The sequence below is a fragment of the Capricornis sumatraensis genome, chromosome 8, assembly GCF_032405125.1.
Source record: "Capricornis sumatraensis isolate serow.1 chromosome 8, serow.2, whole genome shotgun sequence".
NCBI lineage: Eukaryota > Metazoa > Chordata > Mammalia > Artiodactyla > Bovidae > Capricornis > Capricornis sumatraensis.
In genome coordinates, this window is record NC_091076.1 from 92,436,853 (window position 1) to 92,464,408 (window position 27,556).

The window sequence follows — 27,556 nt, forward strand, 5'->3', positions numbered from 1 at the left end:
GAACTCGGGGCCCCCTGCATTGGGAGCTCACAGTCTTAGCCCAGGGTCACCAGGGAAGTCCCCTGAACACGCTGATTTTAAAGGATGAGCTTTCTAACAGGAATAGGAAATAATGACTATCATTCTAATTTTCAAAACCTCATGTGAACAGAAAGGCAAGAAATGCCCCCATTAGCCATCAAAGCTGTTGACACACACACGCTCTGAGGCAGCCAACGCCCAACTAGTTCCTTTTTTCAGAGTCACACTGATGACTTCAAATATTTCCCCATCAAAACCACCCTATCTCAGCACCTGGCGGAACGAAATAAAACGAGCACTCCATATTGTCCACTGAGAGGAAGTATTTATTTGTAACATAAAATACACATTTTGTGACTATCCCAAATTGTACACAATACTTTTTTGGGGGCACCTATATACTAATCTGCGTCAAGACTAAAATATGTATCTGAAATAATTTCACAAAGTTTTATAAAGAAAAATTATAAAAAAGTATGCTGCTATTTTAAGTTATATTCACTTTTAGTCTCCCCCCTCACCCGCCACAAAGCCCTGCACACACTGTACACTGAAACGTTTTGATGACTTGTGTGTGTGTGTCTGGGAGTGAGCGAGGGGCCGAGGCAGTCGAGACTTGCCGTCGCCTCTCCTTGTGGTTTGCAGAACAGGGAGGAGAGAGAAGCTATATGCAGACAGTGAGCGTGCCTTTCAGTCACAATCTCTCCTATCAGGAGACACGGTCTCAGGAAAACTGAGGACAGCTCGGCCATGGGACACGCGCAGGAACCCCCAGGCTCCGGGCAGCCACTCTCCTGGGCCCCCGTTCTCCCCAGCCCGGTGCTAACTGTGCAGTGAGAGCTCTGCCCTTGGCATGCCTGGGGCCGGGCCAGCCGCTCATCTGAACGTGTGTCACTCCCTGCCCCTGGGGTTGCTGGGACCACCAGGGTTGGCACTCAAGGTGCCTGGGTGACAGGGGCAACTAGGCTTTCTTTCCACCTTTCCCCAACACTCCTATCCTTGGTAACGGGGTGGGGAGGGGGAGGCGGGGATTTTAATCAAATCTTGAGGACATAAGGGGCTAGTACGTCAGTGCTGGTATCCATGGAGGGGTCAGCCTGGTCATCAGAAGCAGAGACAGTCTACCGCCCGGCATAGAAAAATATTGATACATCAGTGTACGAAACTAAGCTAGGGCAAAGAGCAGCTTTTACAAAGTCATCTTCCAATAAATATTTACTACAGAGAAATATTTTCCTTTAACATTAAAATACTGATAAATTCAGAAGTTAATTTTGTAAAAAAAAATATTTTCATTTCCCCACATGTATAAAAATAATGTTTTTAGGGCCATTCCCTCCTGGGTGTGGTCAGGCCCTTCTTTTTGAGGGGAGCTGGGGTGACCTTAAGGCTTAAACCCCAAAGCTATACCTGCCTCCCCCTTTGCCCACCTGCCTGCCACAGCCCATTCCTTCCTTCTGGTATAAAGCTATGGAAGAAATTTTGGACAAAATTATGCTGAGGATTTTTTGTTTTGCTTTGTTTTTGCAGCTTACTAAACTTCCCAGCAAACCTGCTGACTGCGTTTCCCCAAATTACCCCAATGCTGACACCCAGCACCCTGCCCAGGTGGGCAACACACAGGTCCTGGGTTCAGCCCACACTCTGGCCACCCACTCCCCAAGACACTGGGTGTGGACAGTGAAGGGAAGAGACGTGACCTGCGGTGAGTCAAAGGCACAGGCCCTGATGCAGGGAGAGAGAATTCCAACGTCAAAGTAGGCTGAGAAGGGGAAACCGAGAAGTCCCGATTCAGAAACAAAAACACAAGTCAACATCTGCAAAAAGCTATTATCAATGTGCCTTTAGAAAACCTTGCTTGCGCCTCCACCAGCGCAGAGGAGGGCGGGCAGACTGATGGTTGTTCCCGGGGAACAAGGCGACATTTTCAGAGCCCGTGAGCCAGGGCCGGGCCGTTCAATCCGGCCATGACATAAAGGACATCAACACTGTGAGCACTGGTTATGCGACCCTCGTGTCTTTCCTCTACTTCATCAAACGTGTCTGCACATGTGTACACACACAGGAACTAAGTGGCAATTCCACGGGGTGTGGGAGTGAGCGTGGGAGGCAGAGAACAGAAGATGGGCTACCAGTTATTTAGAAAGCCACTACCCACCGCCAAAGCCACGACTTCCCTTGCCCCAGCCACTTTTCCCATACCGACCCAGGAAAATGGGGCTTGGGGGAGAGGAAAGACGGAGGATTGACCTCCTTCATCACAAGACAGTTTCTATGTTTCGGAAGAAAAGCAGAGACCATCACGGTTATAGATCAATGGCTTGGCAAACACGGTGACACAGATTCACCAGACGGGAGGTGTTTCCACTTCCCTCTGTCCTTCCCTCACTTGAAGAGCCATGTGTCAGAGCCACTGGACCTCAAGACACACGGCCCAGGGTTCATGGAACTAACTGCCATTCCGCACAAGGTTAAAACAACCGGAGCCTCTGTTTGTGGCCCCAGTGCTGTAGCTAAACTCCGGACAGCAAGGGGGAGAAGCAGCACAACGTGCAATCTCACACTCACACACACACACTCACACGCCCTTCACTGGTGCCACCATGCACAGCAACACTAAAGTCACAACTAGCATTAACACTTCACATTATGAGTATTGTTTCCAAAGAGAAGCGATTCATGGAATTGAAACATCCACAAAAGTAACTCCTCTGGCGAGGATGAAGAAGCTAGAGATGGCGATGGGGCGGGGGGTGGGGCGTCACGACTGTGCGTGGGGGATCCACTGACTGTCCATGGGTCGGCCTAGGAGCTCCTCCACACGCCGCGCCACGTCGATCGTGTCGTCCAGATCGAAGTCACCATCGTTGTCAAGGACGGGGTCGGGGCTTGGGAGGAAAAGAGGAGAGGCTGAAGGAAGGGAGAGGTCAGAGGCCAACAAGGAGCAGCAGAGACCACCCTGCACCCCACCAGGTGAGCGGCTCAGGCTGCCTGTACCCTTGGCCCAGGCCTGGCAGGCAGCTAGTAAGGTGACCTGAACCCTGGGGCAGAGTCGGCTGCCAGTCGGTTGGACACAGTGACCCAAACTAAAATGCCCAGCCTACCTAGCCTCAACATGGGCTGCCCGCACATACTTAAAAACCATCTGCTTCGTACACAGAGCCAGAAAAATCTCCACTTTAGAAGTGGAGCAGGTGACATTGCCCAACCCTGTTCGATACTACCAATGCCTGTTGGTCAAATCTCTCCCTCCCACCTGGGCACGTGCCTGAGCCTGCCTGGCCGGGATAGTCTCAGACCCAGACCAGCCCTGGTGTCCTTGCCCATCAGTCCTCTGGGCACCCAGCCTGAGGCCAGGTGCCCAGTTCCTCCCCATGGGGCCCCAGGAGAACACAACCTACTTCTGTGGGTACATGTTATAGTGAGGCTGGGGGCACACGGCTGGGGAGGGAGCCTGGTCCATGTACGTGGCGCTGCCTCCGGCAGAGTCTGCAGAGGCGCTCACAAACCTGTGGGAGGAAGCGGAGCCTTAGCAAGGGGTAGTGGGGAGGGAGCACTTTTGTGTCTTTCTCGGGTGGGAAAGGACAAAGGACCTACTGAGCCTGGGGCTTTGGCTGTGGGAGCGGGGCCCTGGGTACCAGGTCCCCTCATGACCAAGGCCCAGTTCCCTCCCCAGGGCTGGGCCAGGTATGTGTGTGTATGTGGGGAGGTGGTGGGGGGGTGAGGAGAGCCAGGTGGAGGCGTAGGGAGGAGATAAGAGGCCGCAAGAGACCAGTGCTGAACCCGGACACTTACTCAGGGACCACTTGCTTGATCTGTGGCTTCACGTATCCGTCCACTGCTTTAGCTGCCGAGGAGGGAAGATGGTGATGAGAACCAAAGTTCTCAAATGAAATGAAGATGCAGTCTCCCTTAAGAATCCCGTCTTTTCTTAAGACAAGACACAATCACCTCGTTTTATCACAGGATTTGGTACAAGCGTGTCTTTCACTTTTCTCTCATTTCTTTTGGTCTTACAGTGTGGCAGGCGGGGTCTTAGTTCCCCAACTCAGGATCGAAACCACGACCCTTGCATTCGGAGCATGGAGTCTTTTAAAATAATTAATTAATTTTGGCTTAGTTGTGGCAAGTGGGATCTAGTTCTTTGTTCAGTGCTCAAATCTGGGGCCCCTCCATCGGGAATGCAGACTCTTAGCCACTGGAGCACCAGGGAAGTCCCATAAGCACATATTTTAATTCATTAGGAAGACCCAAGAGAGAAGCCTCAATACTGACACTGGAAGTTAAGACAGCTTCCAAGTCGGCTTGGATGGGTTAATACATTCTTCAGACCATAAAAAAGGAAAACTTCAATACACATCTAAATCAAGCATTAACTGCACACTCACTGTGAAAAGAAAACACATCTTCAAAAGTTTCAAGCTGCAGATACAGAAGGACTGGCAACAAAGCGAGGACCAACATGGGGAGGTCGCAACTGGACAACTTCTCAATCATACAAGGAAGAACGGTGTCACCACTGGAACTCTAGAGAAACAGCCTCGGGAGGCCCTGACTTCCTTATCACTGGAGGTGTTCACATGCAAGGTGGACCAACACTTGCCAGGGGTCATGTGGAAAAATCTAGGTATCAGAAGGGGATCACTCTTACTCAAGGACCCTGGGAGTTACTCTAGCTCTGAGCTTCTACTGTTTGGGGAAATGGAAAGCCACTCTGTCAGGTGTCTGCGTCTTTGTGTGGGTTTCTGTACTTGGGAGTCATGTGACGGCCGTGCCTCCCAGTGGGTGCCGTTTCTGCTGCATGGCTGGTTAGGAAAAAAGCACTCCACAGCATCCTCGCTGGGATGCTGTGGGCTAGGGATCACCCGAGGGGATAAGGCAGAGTTACCTTCTCAAAGGCTGGTTATGGAAATCCAGCTAGGGTCGGTAGTAGGACTGTGATAGTCTGAAGTCGGTGAAATCCTGTTTCCTGGGTGTTTGAGGAAGGCAACAAGTATGTCTCAAGTCTATTAGACAGCGAAGATTCCGCTGAGGTCAGGAGGATGACTCAGTCTAAGAGACTGAACCGCGCCATGGGTCACACATCGCTTGTTATCCTGACCTGCTTCTTCTGGGGCTTCAAATGTCAGTGGCTGCCTTTTCATAATATCTCATGCTTTTTGTGCTTTACTGTCTACAGAGAATTTTATAGAATGGCAGAAAAGATAAGAAACAAAGAAATGCTATAAAACTAACATTTGAAAACCTAGATTAGCTGGGCTCATAAAAAGAAGCAGTGGCAGGTTTAATCCAAAATACCACATAAGTCTAAAAATATTTTGGCTTACTTCCCCACCTAGAAATATAACCAGGTGGGAAGGCATGCTACAGAAGGCAGACTCTCTAAAGGAAAAAGGTCAACAGATTGGGCTATGTAGAAAATACACATCTTTGCACTTCAGCAAAACAAAACCTAAATGTTAAAAGAACCATGACACAAAGTAAAAATCTCTGCTATATATGATAAAGACTTTATTTACTATATAAAGATCCTTGCACGTTATTAAGGAAAAAGGAACTCCAAAAGAAAATTGAACAAGGAATTGGAACGTACAGGAAAAATACAAATGGCCAATAACATGGAGGCTAAGAAGCACAGGCTAGACTGAGCTGAAACCCTGGCTTGGCCTCTTCCTAGCTGTGAGACCGCTGACCAGTTACTTCACTCCTCTGGGCCTCAGCTCCTCAAATGAAACCTGGGGATGGGAACAGTAGCTACTGCACAGGCCTGTTCTGAAGATTAAAAGAGAAACTATTTGAAACGTGCTCAGAAAAGTGTCTGGTACTCAAGTAAGCATTCGACAAACATTAGCTGCTATTATTACTTCATTTCTTATCACTGTTATTATTGCCATTACATGAAAAGATGTTTTGAGCTTATGAAGAATCAAAGAAATGAAAAATAAGAGCCAAGACCTCATGTGTATGCCCTGACATGTAAGATCTCATGTCAGGCTGGCAAACAGGAAGCTGATGAAGAGATTCTATGCCTGGCAGGAGGAGGATGGAGAAACAGACACTCAGACAGGCGTCTGCGGGAGTGGAAACAGACTCCACTTTCGGCAGGGCAATTCTGGAAAGATGTGTCAAAATGCTTGAAAAGCACCTACCACGTGTCTCAAATTCGACTTTAGGAATCTGTCCTAAGGAAACAAGTTGAAAGAGGTGCAGGTACTCGGTTATCTCAATATTAATCATCACAAAAAAACTGTGACCAACTTCGAAGTATCTTAAATAACCAACACAGAATCGCTGCACAAGGAAGTCTAGGCTATTGTTAAAACGATGCTGTTGGTTTATATTTACTAGCCTGTAACTCTGCCTGTGATGTATTTTTCAGTGAAAGAGTAATCAGATCATAAATGATGATGTATGGTATGACCCAAACCCACCACGACCTGGTCCTTCCTGCTGCCCTGGCCCCGCCTCCTGCCATTTCTCCCCTGCTCATCCAGTTCCAGCCCCCCGGGTCCTTATGAGATTTTCTAAACACGCCAACTTCACTCCCGTCTCAGAGTCTCTGCTCTTGTTCTCCTGGCCTAGAGCGTTCTCTCTTGAGATCTGTGTGCGGCCTCCCCACTTCATTCAGGTTTACTCTGATGATGCCTCCTCAGGGAAGCCTTCTCTGACCACCCGAGTGAACCGCCACCTCCCTTGGACTCCCTATCCCTTCACCTTATTTGTTTTCATAACGGCCATCACTAAATAGATATATTTATTTACTTGTTTATTGTCTTCCTTCTGCTATTAGATTGTAATCCCCACACAGGAAGTACTCAATAAGCCTCTGGTGACTGAATGCAGAAAACCTAGCTATGTGGACTGAAGAACATTTACTAAATTGTTTACATGGATGAGGTAAGACTGTTGTGTGATATCTGTTTTCTTTTCTATACTTTTCTGGAAATTTTTACAATAAATACATAATACTTTTATGCTCAGAAAGCAATAAAACCATCTCTGTTTAAAATGCAAAATTTTACCTTCCTAATTTTGTTTGATCTAAACTTGTACATTGTAACACACTGTAGCTGCTAGAAAAACACTACAGTGGTTCCTCAAAAAATTAAACATATGAATTATCATATAAACCAGTCCTTTCCCTTCTGGGAAAATACTCAAAAGAATTAAAAGCCAGGATACAAACAGACACTTGTTCCCTTCAGTTTGGTATTTGGGGCTGGTGGTGGATATGTTTTTTGTTTGACTAATGAAAACAGCCTGGGATTTATATCTGCCCTGCATAAAGCTCCAACAGCAACAACTGAGTATTAATTGTATAGATTTTCATACAGACAGACAGACACAGACACACTCACATCTAAAACAAAGCCCCAAGTCACAACAAAACGAAATCAGAATGCGAACATTGTTACCAGTGGCAGGCTCGCATGGAACTGGGGTGTAATACTTGGAGTACACTTCATCTTTGGGCCGGTCAGGAAACACGTAGATAAGGTAACTCAGATCTCCCAGGCGGTCAGCCAGGGACCGGATGGAGAAATCTCTGGTGGTAAAAGGCATCAGATTCCAAAACATTCTTTCCTCTAGATCAACAGACAGAATAATCATGGTCTAAATATGACTTCTGAACAGGAAATCTTAAAACCCAAAGAGACTACAAATAAAGCTCTCCATGAAAATTGTCCTAATAAAAATCTCCATTTAAAAATAACCGTGGGTTGTGGATCAAGCAGTTTTAAAAGTCATGGGTAGATAAGCAGGTACCACATACCCTACTTCCCTTGAGATCTAATGATCTCAGGCAGTTTCCAGTTCAAACAGTATTCTCTCCCTTCCTACAAAAAACTTGTTGCTGACTCCAGTCCCTAATTCCCTGTACAAAAGCATGTAAGAGAGATAGGAAGTGTGTCCATAGCCAGAGGGTGTGTGAGAGTTATTAAAAGCTATTAAAATCTTTAAGTTACCAAAAACAATTACACTACTCGTTTGACTGTGAAGATCAGAGGAAAGAACTAATATTTCTAGATGGAAATGGTCAATAGCCGTGACCCCTTAGCTTAGGATAAAGGAGCAATGAAAACAGCATATTATTTCCACTCTAATGACTCCAAACAACAGAGTAATTCTTTACTGAAATAAGCCCAAGGTTGAATAATAAGAAGGCAAAAAGTTCAAAGGTGAAGCAGCTGAGACTTTCGGCAGGATACTGTATTACAAAGGTAGCCATGTTGGGCTGTCCATTTGTGTTTCTCAAAATTAGTGCTTGTGTTTCCCATAATATTCTACACCGGCTGCAGTTGTGTCACGGTTATACACTTGTGCTTCCCGTAATTAGTACTGGCCCCAAGGAATAATAACAAGTACTCCATGAACTGGTGGTTACAGTATAATAATTTCCCAAGGTAAGCACCTAACCAGAGACAAGATGTCCTAAAGAGGGAGAGACACTCACGAGAATCAAACTTCCAGGCAATGGTGATGCCACCGATTTCAGAGTCACTGAACCTCAGCAGGAAGGTCCCGTCTGGCTTGTTGATAAGCAGGTCGTGGGCCTGTTGCTTGTTCACGAAACCCAAGATAGCCCTGGATCATAAAGGCCAAAGGAGCAGAAGCAGAGTGTGATGTTTCAATGCAAGAAGGAAGATCTTACCACTCTACTGCCAACTTAACAAATGACGATTCTCACCCGTCATTCCAATGAGGCTTGAGATGTTTCTTTAGCACTTCCATAACACCGTCAAACCACTGCCAGAAAGTGTAATTCCGTCCGGGTAAATTCTCCTGGTTGGAGAGACAACAGTGAACCCAAGAAGGCAAAAGCCACGCTCAGGGTCTGATTACCTGGATACGCTTTAACTGGACAAATTAAATGGAAAACATCCTCACTGTCAGGATCATACAAATATACACACCTGCCTGAGTCTGACCAAAGGGTCCTACAACCGAAATACAGTGCAGAGAGCAAAAGATGGAAGAAGGGGAAAACACCACGAAGCAATTACCAACACTCAGTGGGCCTGGCCACACACACTTTCCCCTGCATCTGGGCTGACTAGTCCTTTGCTGGTTGTCATTTGTGGCGTGTGATGAACAGCAGCAGCATCGCCCAGGAGCTTCTGAGCTCAGGCCTGCTGTGTCCAAGCCTGCCCCTTAACAAGATGCTCTGGGATGCATAAATGTGAATTGCATCAGATCACACTACGAGGCTGCAGAGAACACTCCATCATCTGGGTGTTACTGACAATTATCAGCCAAATGCAGTGATCTGATTCTGCTAGAAGGCAGGAGCCGTACTGCAACAGCAAAGACAGACCACGGGGGCCTCCTGCTTCTCCTAGCAAAGCTCCTCTGATCACCAGCAAACCTCTTAGCCAGCTGGTTGCCACATAACCGTTCAAAAAAGACATACTCAGAGACTATGAAATCTCTGAATTAGGACACTTAAAATAGGTGGAATGGGGGTGTAAGGAAGAAACTGAAGTTCAATTTAAAATCAACTTAAATTTCCTTCATCAGCATCCTCTCTCTTGGACCAAGGGTCCCATGGGAGCCTGACTTTGTATTATGTATTAAGGAACATCAGAGGGTCAAGGGGACAGAGCCATGGAGCTCTGATCGTCACAAAAGCTCTACTTCTCATGAGTTATATTACTGTTTGCTTTTCTGTTTCCTTTACAAAGGAGAAAACACACTAGCCACATGCTAGTCCACCCCATTTGCTTAAATATTCAAGCACGTAATTTTGTACATAAGATGTATGAGGCTGTCCATCTGTTCAGAAGCTTCCTAATATCATGGGCACATCACATTAGAGACGCAAGGAGTGAGGGCCTGGTGCAGGGCAGCTCCTGAGGGATCGGGTTTGCAGGGGCTCATCTAACCGCTGCAGGTGGCGCGTCCCTCACCCGGTTGAACTGGGACCAGGACACGGACATGCCGTTGTAGTCCTCGAGGTGGCTGTTGCTGCTGTTGAACAGCTTCTGCGCCAGGAACACCAGGTTCTCCTTGGTCAGGCCCCGGTTGCTCTGCACCTCAGCCTTGAATTTCATGTTGAGCGCCTCGCACAGCTGCGGCCACAGGACTTTGTCAGGCACCGCAAATGGCACCCTGCCCTGAGGGGGAGAGAAGCCAGAAACCTTAGGAGCAAACAGTCGCATGATTTATATCCTTGACGCGCAAGTGAAAAACACCAGGGACTGGATGGAGTTACAAACACTTGTCTGGCTGAGCCTGAGCGTCAACTCAAACTTCCTTGGGGTGTGCAGCTTTGTGAAATTCAGAAGGTTCCATCTTATCTTCTTCACACACAGCTGGGAAGGTAACCTCGTGCTTTCTGTGGGGTTCTGTAAGTGAGCTGCTGGATGTCTCGTGTTTCAACGGTCATGAAAAAAGAAAAAAACATGACCAAGGTCTGGCTCTGATACTGGAAATTCAAAGGGAGTCGAGTCTACAAGTCTGATTCTCTAGGTATATCCTTGCTCTTGACTCCTTCTGCCAAGAACGCTAGCTCAAAGTGAAATAACTTATATGGAAGAGTAGAAACTATGAGCTGACGATTTTACTGAGAAACAGATTAGACTATAAATTTATTAAAAACTGCTTTCATCCCATTCAGGCACAGTACTTCATTTTATTTCATTATAAATTTTGTTGGAAAAGGCAATTCCTTCACATGATATAAAATTTAAAAAGCACAGAAGGGCATACGGTGAAGTCACTTTCCTATCTGTGTCTGCCAGAAATCTAGTTCCCCTCCCCAAAGCATGTAATCTAGTCTACTGTGTATACTAACAAAGATATTCTATGCCTGTCAGCAAATATGTATAATTTCTTTAGAATATAAACCCCACATATTCTGCATCTCCTTTTTTTCACTTAACACTTTATCTAGAAGACCTCACATTAGCACATAAAGAAAATTTTCATTTTCTTTTGTGGCTGCTAAATATTCTACAGTGTGGAGGAACAATAATATATTTAACCAGATCTCCATTGGTGGACATCTGTGTACCATCCTTAAGTCTTTGGCTATTGTTACAAGCAATGCTGCAGTGTATTTCTGTCATTTCACATATAGGCAAATACATCTGTAGAATAATTCCCACGGGTAGGTATTTGTTCTAAAACAGCACAATGGAGAGGATGGGGAGAAAGGGGAACCCTCCTACAGTGCTGGTGAAAATATAAATTGGTGCAGGCACTATGGAAAACAGTATGGAGGTTCCTTAAGAAAAACTAAAAAGAGTTGCCATAAGATCCAGCAATCCCACTCCTGGGTATATATCGACAGAAAACTCTAATTCAAAAAGATACATGCGGCCCTATGTTCAGAGAAGCGCTATTTACAATAGCCGAGACATGGACACAACCTAAAAGTCCACTGAAAGGTGAAGAGATAACGATGTGGTGGACACATACAATGGAACACTACTCAGCCACTGGCAATGATGCCATCTGTAGCAACATGAATGGACCTAGAGCTCAGCGTACTACGTGAAGTCAGAAAGAGAACGACAAATACCATATGATGCTACTTGCATGTGGGATCGAAAACATGACACAAACTTGTTTACGAAACAGAAACAGACTCACAGAGAAAACAGACTTTAGAAAGGGGAGAGGGAGTTGGAGAGGGATAAATTAGGAGTTTGGGATTAGCAGATACAAGCTACTATATATAAACCAGATAAACAACAAGGTCCTACTGTATAGCACAGGGAACTATATTCGACATCCTGCAATAAACCATCACAGAAAAGAATATGTGTATATATATATATATGTGTGTGTGTATATATATATGTATATGTAAATATATATAAACACTTTGCTTCAAGAGTGGGAATACCAGACCACCTTAACTGCCTCCTGAGAAATGTGTATGCAGGTCAAGAAACAACAGTTAGAACTGGACATGAAACAACAGATTGGTTCCAAATTGGGAAAGGAGTACATCAAGGCTGTATATTGCCACCCTGCTTATTTAACTTATATGCAGAGTACATCATGTGAAATGCCAGGCTGGATGAAGCACAAGCCGGAATCAAGATTGCCAGGAGAAATATCAATAACCTCAGATACTCAGATGATACCATCCTTGTGGCAGAAAGTGAAGAGGAACGAAAGAGTCTCTTGATGAAAGCGAAAGAGGAGAGTGAAAAAGTTGGCTTAAAATTCAACATTCAAAAAACTTAAGAACATGGCATCCAGTCGCATCACTTCATGGCAAATAGATGGAGAAATAATGGAAACAGTGACAGATTTTATTTTCTTGGGCCCCAAAATCACTGTAGATGGTGACTGCAGCCATGAAATTAAAAGATGCTTGCTCCTTGGAAGAAAAGCTATAACAAACCTAGACAGCATATTAAAAAGTAGAGACATTACTTTGCCAACCAAGGTCTGGCCAGTCAAAGCTATGGTTTTTCCAGTAGTCATGTATGGATGTGAGAGTTGGACCATAAAGAAAGCTGAGCACCGAAGAACTGATGCTTTTAAATTGTGGTGATGGAGAAGACTCTTGAGAGTCCCTTTGACTGCAAGGAGATTCAACCAGTCAATCCTAAAGGAAATCAGTCCTGAATATTCATTGGAAGCTGAAATTCCAATACTTTGGCCACCTGATGTGAAGAGCTGACTCATTGGAAAAGACCCTGATGCTGGAAAGATTGAAGGTAGGAGGAGAAAGGGACGACAGAGGATGAAATAGTTGGATGGCATCACCGACTTGACAGACATGAGTTTGAGCAATTTCCAGGAGTTGGTGATGGACATGGAAGCCTGGCATGGTGCAGTTCATGGGGTTACAAACAGTCAGACACCACGACTGAGTGACTGAACTGACTGAACATTTTGCTATACATCAGAAACTAACACAACATTGTAAATCAACTATACTTCAATAAAATTAAAAAAAAATACAGTAAGATGTATACTAGTTATTAACATGACTGAAAATGTTAAAAATGCTTATTTATTTAGATAAGATGCTTCAGGAATGACATATGGCAGGAGATGCCAGAGTTACACAAGGAGTGAGATTTGGGGACAGGCAGGGAGGGAGAAGGCGGTGGCACCCCACTCCAGTACTCTTGCCTGGAAAATCCCATGGACAGAGGAGCCTGGTGGGCTGCAGTCCATGGGGTTGCAAAGAGTTGGACACAACTGAGCGACTTCCCTTTCACTTTTCACTTTCATGCATTGGAGAAGGAAATGGCAACCCACTCCAGTGTTCTTGCCTGGAGAATCCCAGGGATGGGGAAGCCTGGTGGGCTGCCGTCTATGGGGTCGCACAGAGTCAGACACGACTGAAGTGACTTAGCAGCAGCAGCAAGGAGGGAGAGGAGAGCAGATGTGGCAATCCTATCCAGGAGGATCATCAGGACAAATGGAGGCAGATTTGTTTTTTAAATTTTTATTTTTTTGTGCCAGGTCTTAGTTGCAGCGTGTGGGATCTAGTTCTCTGACCAGGGATCAAACCCAGGCCCCCTGGAGTGGGAGCACGGAGTCTTAGCTGCTGGACCACCAGGGAAGTCCCCAAGATATTTTAAAAATTTTTCAATTTTTCCTTGTCTTTTGATTCTCACTTAATCAAATTCTCTCATATATAGATACATTTCTATTCATATATTTATTTATTAAAAAGTCTAGTCAGTTGGTGAATAGTTGTCTTATTGTTTTAATTGATTGCTCCTCCCAAATCCTCTCTTGGACCAATCAAATCCAAGAGAGGATTTGATCAAATTGATCAAATGGATTTGATCAAATCAAATCAATCAAATCCTCTCTTCGAGCTCCTTAGGTAGATATTTTTTAAAAGCGCCTCAAACACAGGGTTCATAGCACAAGCATGGCAGAATTTCTGCTAAAAATCTCATCCCTGCAGCAAAAATATTGTTCTCTAAAGAGCCCTGTTGAAAATGCCAAGTCAGACTCTTCACATTAAGAGCCACATTAGAGAAGGACATACTTTTCTGTCCCAAATAACAAGTATAACCTTTCCTCAGGTTCTTTGGACTAATTTCTACTGGAATTATGTACCACACAGAACTCTTCGTCTACTGACATGTTTTGAAAATGATCAAGCCAGCCACACACGAGTGGTACCCAGACAGTACTGAGGCGATACATCCGCAGAATCACACTCACTCACTCACACACAGCATCTCATTCTTCCTGAGACTTGGGATGAGTCATAGAGCCAAAATTTGGAAAAGACATGAAACGTCACCCTCAGTCACTGGAGGGACGATGACAGGAAGCAACTTCTAACAGAAAGTGACTTCCTGATAAAGTACACAATCACTAGAAGAAACTGGGGAGTCCCAAACTCCATGCATGGTTTTACCCAGGATTCAAAATAATATTTACAGAGTACTGACTATGTGACAAGCACTTTGTGGATGAATCTTCCAAACACCACTCCAGAGCATTACTCTCCTTGTGTTGCAGACACTCATGGGAAGCTTAGACTCAGAGAGGTCAAGTAAATTTCCTGTGGTCAGAGTGAGGAAATGGTGGGGCCTGAGTTGAAACCCTGGCCATTCTTCCAGCGTCTGCTCATTCTACTTTCTACATGCTCTCCATTCTGCCTCCTAAGGAACACAGCATTTTTTCCTAAGCCTTTTGGTGGGGATAAAGAGACTCAGGACACCAGTGTCAAGGTCTTGAGACCTTCAGGCCCAAGGAATGCACTCACAGGCTCTGCAAAAGCGTTGTCCCAGAGAACGGTGGCCGTCGCATTGTTATCCTGGCTGCCGTGAACAATCACCACCACTGGGAGAGACAGGGTCTGAAAGAGACACAGGGAGGGCTGAGAGCCCACAGCCACATGCTCTGCCCTTCTCTCCTTTTGTTCCCATCATAACACGTGCATCCTCTCTCCAAGTTTCAGTAAATGTCACCCTCAAACACAGAATAGGAACGACTCCAGGAACAACAAGATGTCACATTTGCACAGTCTTAGAAATTTAAGCTATTTTAGCAGAGATATTTCTGCATGACATTTTGAGATTTAGATATTCCTTAGATACTTCTAAAGTATGGAGTAAGTTTCTCGAAGTTAGAGAACAGATAGAAAAGAGAAAGAAGATGGAGACATCTCCAGGAAAAAAATAGCAAGAAACGAATGTCTAAAATTTAACGATAAGTGTGCTCAAATCCATCCTGAGTGGTGTTTCCCTGGGTTCACTTCTACCCGTAATCCTAGCTATTCCATTTCATTATCATTTGTTCAAGTCTTAAGAGAATCTAGGAGACAGAGCCCTAAGGATGAGGTCTCCTCACTTTCTATTCATCAGTAAGCACAAGCAGGTACACCTGACACTAACACAACGTAAGTAAACTTCCAAAACAAAAATCAGAAGATATTCTGAGAGCAAAACAATTCTTTTGGGATATAAAGTACACACACACACACACACCTTGACTTGAAACACCAGCTCGTTTCCACCAACACTGAACTGTGATTCAAACAGGATGGTAAATTTTTCTTCTGTCACCGACTCCGCTCCACGTCGGTCAGATCTCTTAATTCGTTTCAGGGACTGCCAAGGAGAAAGGTGAGAGGATAAAGCCCTCAAGCCACTAGAGGGAAAGCCTATTCTTCGTCTTCTCCCATCCTCACCATGTTCCTGAAGTGGGCGCTGAGGGTGCCTGTGGCCTGGTGGTACTCCATCACACAGCAGTTGTTCAGGATCTCCCCACTGTAATCACTGCAAGCGAGAGGCAGACTCAACTCTACACCCATACAGAGTCTCAGCACACATGAGGCAGCAAGTATATTGGGGGTGGGAGCAAATAAAGGAGACTGTCAAACACTTGAGTCATTTAAGAGGAAATGGGGGCTCTGCTGCATAAATGATATAAGAAGTAAACATACATAAAACACATAAGAAGTTTCCTTAGACATATGCCTACTACATCAGAGTTTCTTTACACAAGAACAGCCTTATTCCTTCTCTGAGGGCTGCTGCTGCTGCTAAGTCGCTTCAGTTGTGTCCGACTCTGCGACCGCATAGATGGCAGCCCACGGGGCTCCCCCATCCCTGGGATTCTCCAGGCAAGAACACTGGAGTGGGTTGCCATTTCCTTCTCCAATGCATGAAAGTAAAAAGTGAAAGGGAAGTCGCTCAGTCGTATCCGACTCTTAGCGACCCCATGGACTGCAGTCTACCAGGCTCCTTCGTTCATAGGATTTTCCAGGCAAGAGTACTGGAGTGGGGTGCCATTGCCTTCTCCGTCTCTGAGAGACAGGAGAGGCCAGAGAGCTAGTGGCGCTCCTACACAAGAAGGGCCAGGCCTAGACTTGCCAGGAGGTGGGATCCCTTTCCTTCTGTTTCCAGGGCAACGTACTTGCGGGTGTTCTCGTTCTTGAGCAGTGACTTGGCCTGCTGCTCGCTGATGATGGTGGCCTTCACCTGGGGCGGGTTCATGTGCACATTCAGCTTCCCGCCCACCAGCAGGCGCACAGTGGCCGCGAACTTGGTCTGGGTCTTCAGGACCTGAGGGGGCTGCTTCTCGATGATGAATGTGCTGCGGGGACAGGAGAGACTTCAGGGGACAGGGCTCTGGCCCCACCTTCCACGTGGGGAGGCTGCCTTGCACCAGGCTGAGCAGATGAAGGGAGGGCTTGGGGCACAGTCCACCCTCCCTGGGGGCCACAGTGAGTCAGGGGAGCTGGTGGGAAGGGAGGCAATGAAAGGAACTCAGCAGCTGAAATGAGTTGCAGGAGACAAACACCTGTGTAGTGTCCACAAGAAATACTGGGCGAGGTCAACAGCAAGAGGCCATAGCAACAAGGGATGGAGAGGGATGGGATCAGGGTGTGAGGCAGAAACTAAAAGATTTAAGCCAGAGCTCCCCATCTGCAAAAACCCTGCTGCCCCCCCGCCACCCAGAGCAACCAGATGGGAGTGGGGCGTGGCCAGGAGTCACCTGGTCACCAGGGCTGAGATGATGTCAGTGATGGTGGCGTTGACCTCAGCCAGCATCTCCTCCACGGGGCCGGGGATGGGCAGCTGCTGGCAGAGGTGCTCGGCTCTGCGGATCTGCTGCCGGTTCTGCCAGATGATCTCCGCCAACTTCTCACACCTGAACGCGAGCCCCGGGGCCCAAGGGAAGGACACTGGCTTCACCCCCATCCTGCAGGCCAGAAGCTGGCAGGCGCCCAGGCGGGGACCAGGCCCACACCCAGCTCCATCCCCAGGAAGGCCTGGCACCCAAGCCACCTCGCCTGTTCCCTGGGCACAGCAGAGATGCCTTGCCTTCCAGAAACCCAGAGAAACACCCAGGAGGAGCGACGCTGACTGGGGTCCAACCAGCCTGAGTGTCACTTTGCCACCTGGCCCCGTCCCAGCATCCAAGCCAGTGATGCCCCTCCAAGGGGAGTGGGCACAGGAAAGGACGCCAGAGTCAGCATCAAACCAGACCCCTGGTGGGATAAGACCCGTGCCCAGACAGAGGGAGCCAGCTGCTCGTGTAGACGTGGGCGCAAACAGCAGCTGGCAGCACCACCCTGAGCGCCTGCTGCCTGCCCCTCCCTGCCCCCCACCCCTGGTACCAGGACTGTAGCACATCCAGGCTGCCCTCGGGGGGGCCTCCGTTCCCCGCCAGCTGCTGCCGCCGCTTCCACTGGATCAGCTCGTCATCCAGGATGATGGTCTGCTGCTTCCGCAGCAGCTGCAGGGTCTTCTGGTGCTTCTCGGCCAGCTCCTGAGGGTCAGGTGGTGGCTCAGGGGGCCCTTCGGGGCTCTCAGAACAGCCCTGCAGGGCCTCCTCCTCCTAGACGGACTCTGCCCCTCAGGTCCCATGAGGAAGAAGGCCCTGACCTCCTGCCCCACTGGGTCCTGTTCTCCTCCTGGCTCTCTGCCTCCCTCAGGGTCCCCAGGACAGCTCGGGGCATCACCGCCCCCAGGGAGAGGAGGGACGCTGAGCCCTCTCACCACGCGGTACTGCTGCAGCGTCTGGGCCTCGCGCTGCAGCCAGGCCTCCAGGGACACCTGCTTCTGCTGGAGGGCCGTCTCTCGGCTCAGTCGCTCCTGGGGGTTCAGCTGGGCCAGCTGGGCAAACTGAGCTGGAGGAGGGGACAGGACACCATGACCATGACCTCCCCGGTCCAGCCGGGAGCCCATCTGTTCTGGAGGGGACAGGACACCATGACCATAACCTCCCCGGTCCAGCCGGGAGCCCATCACGTCTCAAGGGGACGTGTCTGACCAGCAGCCTGTCAGGTTCCACAGCAACGGGGCCCAGAGATGAGAAGGCTCTGGCTCCTGTGCCCCGACTCTGAGCTCCCCTCGGGGAGTGGGGAAATGGAAGCCTGGGCACAGCTGAGGAGGAGCCTGCCCTGGCCAAGCCCCTACTTAGCCCGCCTCACCCCATGCGCGGTCTGGCTTGGAGCCACCATGTCTGGTCTGAAGTGAACCCCACCCTTCACCAGGTGGGTGAACTTGGGCAAGTCACCCCACTCTCCTATGCCTCAGTCTTCCCATCTGTGAAAGGGGAGCATCATGAGACATCTGCCTCAGCGGCTGCTGGGAGATTAAATAAGTGATGAGACAGAAAATGCTCAGGAAGCTGCCCGGCACCACTGGCCCCAGAGGGAAGTCAGTCATGGTTAATGGGTTACATGAGGGGATGAAAGGCAGATGGAGCAGCTCTCAGCCCCAACCTCACGGGCACAGCCTCGTCAGAAGGCTCTGCTCCGCGGGCTCTGTCCTGTCTCCCAGGCTCAGCAGCCTCTCCTCAGGGAAGGGGGGTTTCTTCAGGGGGTGAAGGTCCCTAACATTCTTATCCAGGTTGGTCACTGTGAGCTCAGCTGACCAACCAGAAGAGAGACACAGAGAGAGTTGGGGCCACTGGGGACACGAAAGCAGTGAGATTCTCTCAGGAGAGCGAGGCAGTTTCTCTCCACACCAGCTCTCAGGCAGCTCATCAATGGCAGAATATGTAACCAGGCCTCACTGACTCCTTCTGCAAACACCCTGTGATGAAATACTTAAGACACAGGAAGTAGAGAGGATGATACAAGGAACACCTGTGTATCAAGAAGCTGCTTAGGAAATCAAGCACTTCCATGGTGAAGCACCTGTACCCCTCCCCTGCTGGTAACCCCATCCCTCCCTCCACAGGTAACCACTGTCCCCAGTGCTGGCATCCGACCCTTGCCAATGGCCTTTCTGAACATCTCAGGGGCCTCACTGGGGCTGAGTCTAGAAGACATGAGCATCAGTCACAAGTCTTGGTCAAACTCCTGGCAGGCTTCTGCGGGCCATGTCACACGGCCGAGACCCTGTCCTATGGACACACAAGGCTGGGACAGACTAAAGCAACTCTATTCAAGAGAACTTGGAAATATGGCTCCATTCTGACTGCAGGGGACTGAGCAGGCAAGGAACAGAGCAGAACAATCTGGACAGCCACTCGGAATCCTGCCACCCACAGGGAGACAGTGATAATCCCAACACTGGGACCTGGCTTCCTTATGCAAGTGACCCACTTAAGTCTCTCCCGGCAAATTGCAGAAGCTTCTGGGAAGGACGCCAGGAGACGTGAGGCAATTGTCTGCTCCACTGGAGGGAGCTGAGACTGCCCTCACACAAACAGATCAGTCATCTGTGTTTCTGATGTGTGCACTTGATAAATGAGACTGAACTGACATTGCAGGATGGGGACAAACCCCACCTCCCAAGTAGGAAACAGAAAACCCAAGAATAGGATCATCCATTCTGTCAGCCAGTCAATGGTCTTGGGTAGAAATAAGAGCCTGAAATTTCCTAATTTAGGAGGGGGTCAGTCTGGTATGGATGCAGATGGGAGGAAGACATGCCAGGGTCATCCTCTATCATTCACTCAACACCAGCTCTAACTTGGGCTGTGCCGGCCTCAGAGTCCCTTGAACTATAAGGAGATCCAACCAGTCAATCCTAAAGGAAATCAATCCTGAATATTCATTGCAAGGACTGATGCTGAAGCTGAAGGTCCAACACTCTGGTCATCTGATGCGAAAAGCCAACTCATTGGAAAAGACTCTGATGCTGGGAAAGATTGAGGGCAGGAGGAGAAGGGGACGACAGAGGATGAGATGGACATGAGTTTGAGCAAGCTCCGAGAGTTGGTGATGGACAGGGAAGCCTGGCGTGCTGCAGTTCACAAAGTCCCAAAGAGCTGGACAAGACTTGGTGACTATGACACCACCACCACCACCACCACCACCAACAAATCTTAGGGTACAGAGATGAAAGACTGTTTCCTCTCAACAAATTTATATTCTTCCGCAGAAGACAGAAAGAATAAGTGGTGTTAATACAGTTCTAAGATGGAGCCCACAGGCACAGCAGTAGAGAAGGGCATGGCATGTGCAGGCATATGTGCTTTCACGGCTGGCTGGCTGAGCTGAAGCGTCTCTGAGGTTTTGAGCAGGGCACGTAACCAGGGAGAGCAAACTACAGGGCCACTTCATTTTATCCTGGTGCAATAGATTGTGCTTCACAGATACTGTGTTCTTTTTTAAATACAAACTGAATGCTTGCAGCAACCTTGTGGCAAGCAAGCAACCCTATTAATGCTGTTATTTCCAACAGCATTGGCTCATTTCTTGTCTTTGTGTCACATTTTGGTAATCCTTGCACTATTTCAGAGTTTTTCATTATTACTATATGTGCTATGGTGATCTGTGACCAGTGATCTTTGATGTTACTACTACAATTCACTGAAGGTTGGGCTCATTAGCATTTTTAAAATTAAGGTACGTACTTTTTTTTTAGACAATGCTATCGCACACTTACTGGACTACAGTGTAGTATACACATATATACGCTGGGAAACCAAAACACTCATGCGAATTGCTTTACTGCAATATTTACTTTATTGTAGTGGTCTGGAACCAAACCCTTGGCATCCCCCAAGCACCCCTCAATTAAAGTCACACTACCAAACTCTGAAGGGTCAATAGGGGGTGCTGGTGGGCTCCACACCTTCCAGACTGATTCTGACCAAGGCGCCAGCAGGATTTACCCGAGGTAGGGGCTCCTCTGTCTACAGGGCTAACTGAGATGCACGAGTTGCTCTGCCCCAGGACAGCCTGTCTGAATAACCGAACAAAACAATACTAAAAGGCTGCAGAACAGAGCTCTCTGTCCCTAATATGCTCCCTGTTCAGAAAGTTTACCATTTCAATAAAGCGCCACTTTGAAAATGCCTGCCACGTACAAAGTGCATCTGATACTGTTTCCTTAGTCTGCGTGCCCCTCCCACAAGAGGAAATGCCTTTCCTCACAGCAGCTCCTTGGGTGTGGGGGCGCCAGAGTGAGACCCCACCTTCTCTCCCAGGACCACTGCCTGGATTTGCCCCTTCCAAAGCCTCAACCTCCGGCGCTGCCTTCAACGCAAAGTATTCTCTGGTACCTCAGAGAGAGGAAAACGCCTCTAAATGGAGAACTGGTTCTCTTCTAAGCCAACCAGCTTCTTGCCAGTCCTCACTCTGGTCCTCCAGACACGCACCACCCTCCCACACCAGGCTCACCCTGGATCCTCAGGCTCTCCTGATACTGGATGATGAAATACTCTTGAGTCTGTTGCAGCTTCTTCAGCTCATTCTCTGTGTCCTGTGTGACCAGTCGCAGCTCCTCAAATGTCTGGTTGATCTGAAGGTGCTTCTGGGACATGGCATCAGCGAGACTTCCAGCCGGAGAAGTACCCTGGAGACAGAGCAGAGACAGAGCAGGTGGCAGTGAGCCGGGCAGAGAGGATGGGAGGAAGCCTCAGGCCTTAGTCCCAGAGAAAGGGCAATGCTCGCACTATAACTGGGCCGAGATGCCAAAGGCTAAATTTTGAGTCAGAGAGCTGCAAATGTTCTCTGTGAGAGTTGGGGCCGAGCGGGAAGACGAGGATCAACAGGAGGCCGGGTGGACTACGGCATCTTCATAAAGCGCTGCAGAAAGGCTCTGACCTACACGCAGGAGACGTCTGAGTTCTCTTTGGAGACCAGAACTCAACGTGTCTCAGGAGTTTTCCTACTAATAATGATGACCCCTCATTTCAGAGTCATTCACTGGATGCCAACTGTGCCAGGTGCTGGCGGCACAGCGGGGGACACGGCTGTGTGAACACACGTCATCTGTGTCCTCCCTCAAGACCTCGTGACCGGGCAAAGAGCGTGAATTGTTCAGGGGCGGCGTCCTGGAGACCCCAAGTGAGGTGATGGGCGGGGCATCAACAAGCGCTGTGTGGATCGAGTCATCGACCTGGCCTGGGTGGGTCTACTCCTTCAACACCGGGTTGAGGGGGGCTGAGAAGGGGCTGTTCTTAAGCAATCTCACCTGAATATAAGCATGCGTGTGTGAGTTGCTCAGCTGTGTCCAGCTCTTTGTGACCACATGGACTGTAGCCCGCCAGGCTCCTTGGTCCACAGAATTCTCCAGACAAGAACTCTGGAGTGGGTAGCCATTCTCTTCTCCAGGGGATCTTCCTGACCCAGGGATCCAACCCAGGTTTCTCGCAATGTGGGGAGATTCTTTACCAACTGAACCACCAGGGATCCCTACATATCCCTGCCTCTCCTCAAACACTATTCAATTAGGGTTAAATTGTTTTGCACTTGTTCACATTGTTCTGTGGTTGCGATCTCATCAAGGTTACAAGCCAGTCAAGATCAGAGATCAGTTTTCTATTTCCTTTGCACTCTTAGGACAAGGCTCTGTTTATAGACACCAACAGATGCACCCTGAGAGACCCTGACAAAGCTGGGCCAGAACGAGCTCGGCAGGAAAGGACTCCCAAGCCCACGGGGCACTCACATTGGTGGCTTCTCGGACCAGCCTCTGCTCATTGTACAGAATGTGGCGAATGCAGCGCACCAGCTCCATGGGGCAGCGGTCGTACGTGTTCTGAAAGAATCCAAGAGCAAACGTCACTTTGTTCTGCTTCATGCTATGGGGCAGAACCTCACCGCAGAGTAGAGGGCCAGACCTCAGGCTGGAGGAGACGCTTGGCAACACAATCATGAGGACTGCTGCTCTTCCAGTGTGAATGGGGACAAGAAAAGCATGTTGTGGGAAACTCAATTACAAGAGGAAGGTAAAATTATTTTATTTCTTGGATCTTAAATTGCTTAAAGTAAGGGAACCATGCATGGAAACAGAATACATTTTTAAAAGGCCGTATCAGAGGAGAAACTGGACACCACCTTGACTGAGCAACCAAAATTACTGCCACCAAGGAGGACAAGGCGGACGCGGTACACCTCTGGATGTGATAGTCTGAGGAGGACACAACATCACTTCTTTCCAATTCTGATCAGGGGTGTGTACCCTGAATCTAATCATGAGGAAATGTCATACAAACCCCAAATAAGGTACATTTTACCTTTAAAAAAGAGAGGAGCTGAATTATTTTTAAAATGTCAGTGCAATGAAAGACAAAGGGAGACTGACAAGTGGTTCCTTAAAGAGACGTGACAACTATATGCAATAAGCGATCTTGAACGTGATCCTGGACTGGAGGGGGAGAAAAATGTCCCAAAGGATGTTAGTAAGTCAGCTGGTAACTGTACTGCAACTACATAAGAGAAGGTTCATATGCTTAGAAAATGGACACTGGAGTACTTTAGGGACAAAGGGGCATGCTGCATACAACTTTTGAATGATGAAAAACTGTGTGCACGTCTATGCATGGCGCACCTGCGTGTGTGTGTACATGCAAGTGTGCAGAGGGAGAATGTTGTAAAGCAAATGTTAACAATGCTGAGTCTGAGCATATGTTCTTAGTATCAATCTTGTAACTGTCTATAAATTTGAAATGGTTTTCAAATAAAAGGTTTAAAGATGGCAGCTACAATCACAAAACCAAACAATAAGAACTTTACATGTGTCACATGTGGCTTGACAACATGTGAAAGGAGAGAGAGAAAACCTCTGAATGAAGGAAGAGCCCCTGCAGGGAAGAGAACACAGCGTGGCCTGGGGCTCACATGGAGCGCGGCCCCGAACTCATGCCCACCTGGAGCTGCGTGGCGTAGTGCCCCAGCTTGATCTTCAGTAGGAACCCGTCTTCCCCCACTTGGTGCTCTGCCTTCTTCTGCAACTCCTGCACCAGGCCCTCCAGGAGCTGGGTGGCCTTAATGTTCTCCTGTGGATTATCAAGATCTATTGAGTCCCTAGGGGAAAGAAATTACATACATATGTATACATACATGCATACAGCCTGTATAAATGCAGCCTCAATGCACCATACCTTTTCTGGGGCTCAAGTGACTTCTTTACAATGCTCCCTGCAAATTTTAGGCAACTGTCCAATTCAAACTGACTACATAGCTACATAAACCTATTTCCAATCCACTAGTTACCTTAGTGGAAGGTACAGCATATTTTCTTTTTTCTTTGCAGTGGACTGTCCATTCTCCTACTGACTTGCTCTGGTGCTTATGCTATTTGCTTCTAGGAATGAAGGGAAAAGGAAAGTGCTTTGTGTGCTCTGAAGGAAATAAGGACTCTGATAATTTCCTATTTATAGTCACCCCTTCAAGGGTGGAAGGGGGCACAGGGTCAAGAATGCTCTGTGTGTTTTTGCCAGCCTCGACTTGTATGTGTTGCTAATTTCACAGGGAGTATTTCTTCAGTAAAGACAGGTGAGTTAACGGAGTTACTTCTAAGAAGCCCTGGAAATATGATATTAAGACAGATGAAGCCTACAAGTATTCACACAAGGCAGGCATTTGTATCACTAGCTGCAGATTTGGGACATGTAGGCAGGGCTGACTCCTCCCATGAACCAGAAAAATCACTTTACAGGCTTCACAGTAATTCAGAGCCACTTAACTGGTGGCAGGGCTTGGGTGGTCTCCCTCCCTCCCTTCTTCCTCCTCTCTCTGCCTTCCCCCACTCTTCCCCCTCTCCCCATCTCTGACTCTCTTTCTTTTTTTAAACAACTTAATCAACAATTGCTATTGGGCAGTACTGTGTTACTTAACTCTGCTTGCTGAAGAAACCTAACAGCTGTCAGGTTGAAATAACATTCATTACTGCTGGTGGGTCTGCAGCCAAACAAGACATCTGGTGATAGCTAAGCAGCTCTGTCATCTCTACACAGCCCTGAAGTTAGGTAGAAACTAATTTCTAACAGGGGCACAGACAGGTACACCAAAGCACTGGTAACATTGCTTCATCAGCTAACATGCTCGAATCTGCCCTCTTGAGAAGGCAGTAGAGAAAGCCAAAATTTAAATATGCGTGCTATGTACCAAATATGTCTAAATAAAAGCCTTGAAGGAATGGAGGCAGCCCTGCACCTCTGTTCTGAATGGCAATAATGCTCCTCATCTGAGGAATCCACTCTTCAAAAGAATATTTTGGAGTATAGTTGCTTTAGAATGGTGTGTTTGTGTCTATCGTAGAGCACAGTGAATCAGCTATATGTATACATACATCCCCTCTTTTTTGGATTTCTTTACCACTGAGGTCACCACAGGTCACTGAGTAGTGAATCCACTCCTGAGAAGAGCCAATCTCTGAGCAAAACTCATGGTAATCAAGTACTACCAGTTCTTGGACTTTAAAACTTAATTCTCTTCCATAAATGTACACACATACATATATATACAGACACACACACACACATATATAAACTTTCTTAGCTTAAACATGAAGAACTGAAGATGTTTTACTTAAAATCTTTATATTCTTAAACCCAAAACTGAATAAAATTCAGGTTTTCCTTGACATAAACACAAGACTTTTAACATTCGTTTGATAAGAAGACTACATGGGAAATCTACTAAATGAAATTTTAGATCAACAGAAACTTCCTACTAATGTTTTCCTGAACTCTCCAAATCTTTAAAAGAAAATGAAAATGAAATGGAAAAGCACCAGATGATGTGCAATTGACATGCTCACATTCAGTACCTTTTTTTTCTCTCACTTAATTGCATGAGGCTGAGATTTTTTTAATTGCCTAGAAAATTGCCTTCCTTTGGTGCGCTCCAGCTTTGGAACAGAAGTCTGCTACTAACACAAGATCACAATGATTCTGAGGCAACATTACTGATGGGTATACAGCTCGCCTCAGATAGCAACATAAAGGCTGGTTTCTCCTGTTCTCCTGGCCATGATGATGGAGGCCTGAAGTATCCAACGAACATGACAGATCAGCTCCAGACTGGTAACTGGCATGTGCCCAGGCCCTGCTCAGAGCAGCAGACAGCCTGCGGCCTGGCATGCAACAGCATTGTTGATTATAAGGCTTTGTCGACAGTCTACTGCAATGTACTAATTTTGAAATAATTTAAAAACGATTCCCTCCCCGGATATATAAACAGTAATTCGAGAAATCAGAAAAATAAACATGGTTGTTGAATCTGCCATTAAGAGTAATTATTGTTAACATTTTGGTGTATTATCTTTTAGTCTATATATATATATACAAATTACATATAAATTTGAAGACACCAAAGTCATCGTTAAACTTGTTAATAATACACTTTATTAAATTTTATGCATATGCATACCTTATCTGACCTGTTAAATACTAAACTCTGTGGACAAGGGCTTCAGTGTTTTCATATGAACTCCACTAACTACAACACTGCTAGATACTCAGTTTTGTTGACTTTTTAAAAAATTTTATTTTTAATTTGAGGATAATTACTTTACAATATTGTGATGGTTTCTGTCATACATCAGTATGAATCAGCCATAAGTATACACATGCCCCCTCCCTCTTAAACCTCTCTCCTTCCTACCTCCCTCCCCATCCCACCCTCTCTAGGATGTCACCAGCTTTGGGTTCCCTTGAGTCATACAACAAATTCCCACTGGCTACCTGTTTTACATATGGTAATATATATGTTTCAATGCTATTCTCTGAAATCATCCCACCCTCTCCTTCCCCTGTGTCCAAAAGTCTGTCCTTTGTGTCTCTAGAGAAGTTGTGGTTACATGTACACAATGGAGTATTACTCAGCTATAAAAAGGAACACATTTGAGTCAGTTCTAATAAGGTGGATGAACCCAGAGCCTATTATACACAGTAAAGTAAGCTGGAAAGAGAAAGACAGATACCATATATTAACGTGTATATATGGAATCTAGAAAGATGGTACTGATGTGTTAGTACCATAGTACACAGTACCACAGATGATACCTACGTGTTAACTGTTTTTTATGAGCAGCAATATTATAATGCTTTTATCCAGAACTTATTATTAAAGGAAACAAACCCTATTTAAAAAAAAAATCCCAGTAGTTATTCCATCTTCTTAAAATTTAAGATAGAATACCTTTTCATGAGTCACATAGCTTTCTTTACAAATGTACAACTTTTAGAGTCTTCATTATGTTATCTTTCTGATAAAACTTCAATATGCTTGTGCCTCACAAAATATGACAGAAAAACCTTTATTCACTTACCAAGCTTGGCTTTCAATCCACTGGGATAAGTAATGGCGCACCTCAATGGGGAAATGCTGACCATACAGTGCTTGCATCTGATGAAGGGCATCTCCTTGGAGCTGCTGGGCTTGTATCCACACAGCCAT

The 27,556-nt window shown here is 46.9% G+C and overlaps 1 protein-coding gene across 4 annotated transcripts; it reads right to left on the bottom strand.

The window, feature by feature from the left end:
* Positions 1-413: 413 nt before the first annotated feature.
* On the bottom strand, positions 414-27,556 carry STAT5B (signal transducer and activator of transcription 5B). 4 transcript variants are annotated; one of them, XM_068977624.1, is made up of 18 exons: positions 27,429-27,556; positions 24,022-24,178; positions 22,821-22,910; positions 21,548-21,722; positions 17,967-18,097; positions 17,585-17,736; positions 16,960-17,115; positions 16,378-16,557; positions 15,650-15,737; positions 15,447-15,569; positions 14,723-14,815; positions 9,930-10,136; positions 8,711-8,805; positions 8,477-8,607; positions 7,452-7,607; positions 3,817-3,868; positions 3,423-3,530; positions 414-2,909 (listed from the first exon to the last, which is right to left on the bottom strand). In XM_068977624.1, exons 1-18 carry the CDS (start codon positions 27,554-27,556, stop codon positions 2,783-2,785), a joined length of 2,349 nt encoding a protein of 782 aa, XP_068833725.1. In that variant the 3' UTR covers positions 414-2,782. The 4 variants fall into 4 exon arrangements, with proteins under 4 accessions (XP_068833725.1, XP_068833724.1, XP_068833726.1 ...); XM_068977623.1 differs by having other exon boundaries at positions 7,437-7,607; XM_068977625.1 differs by lacking the exon at positions 22,821-22,910.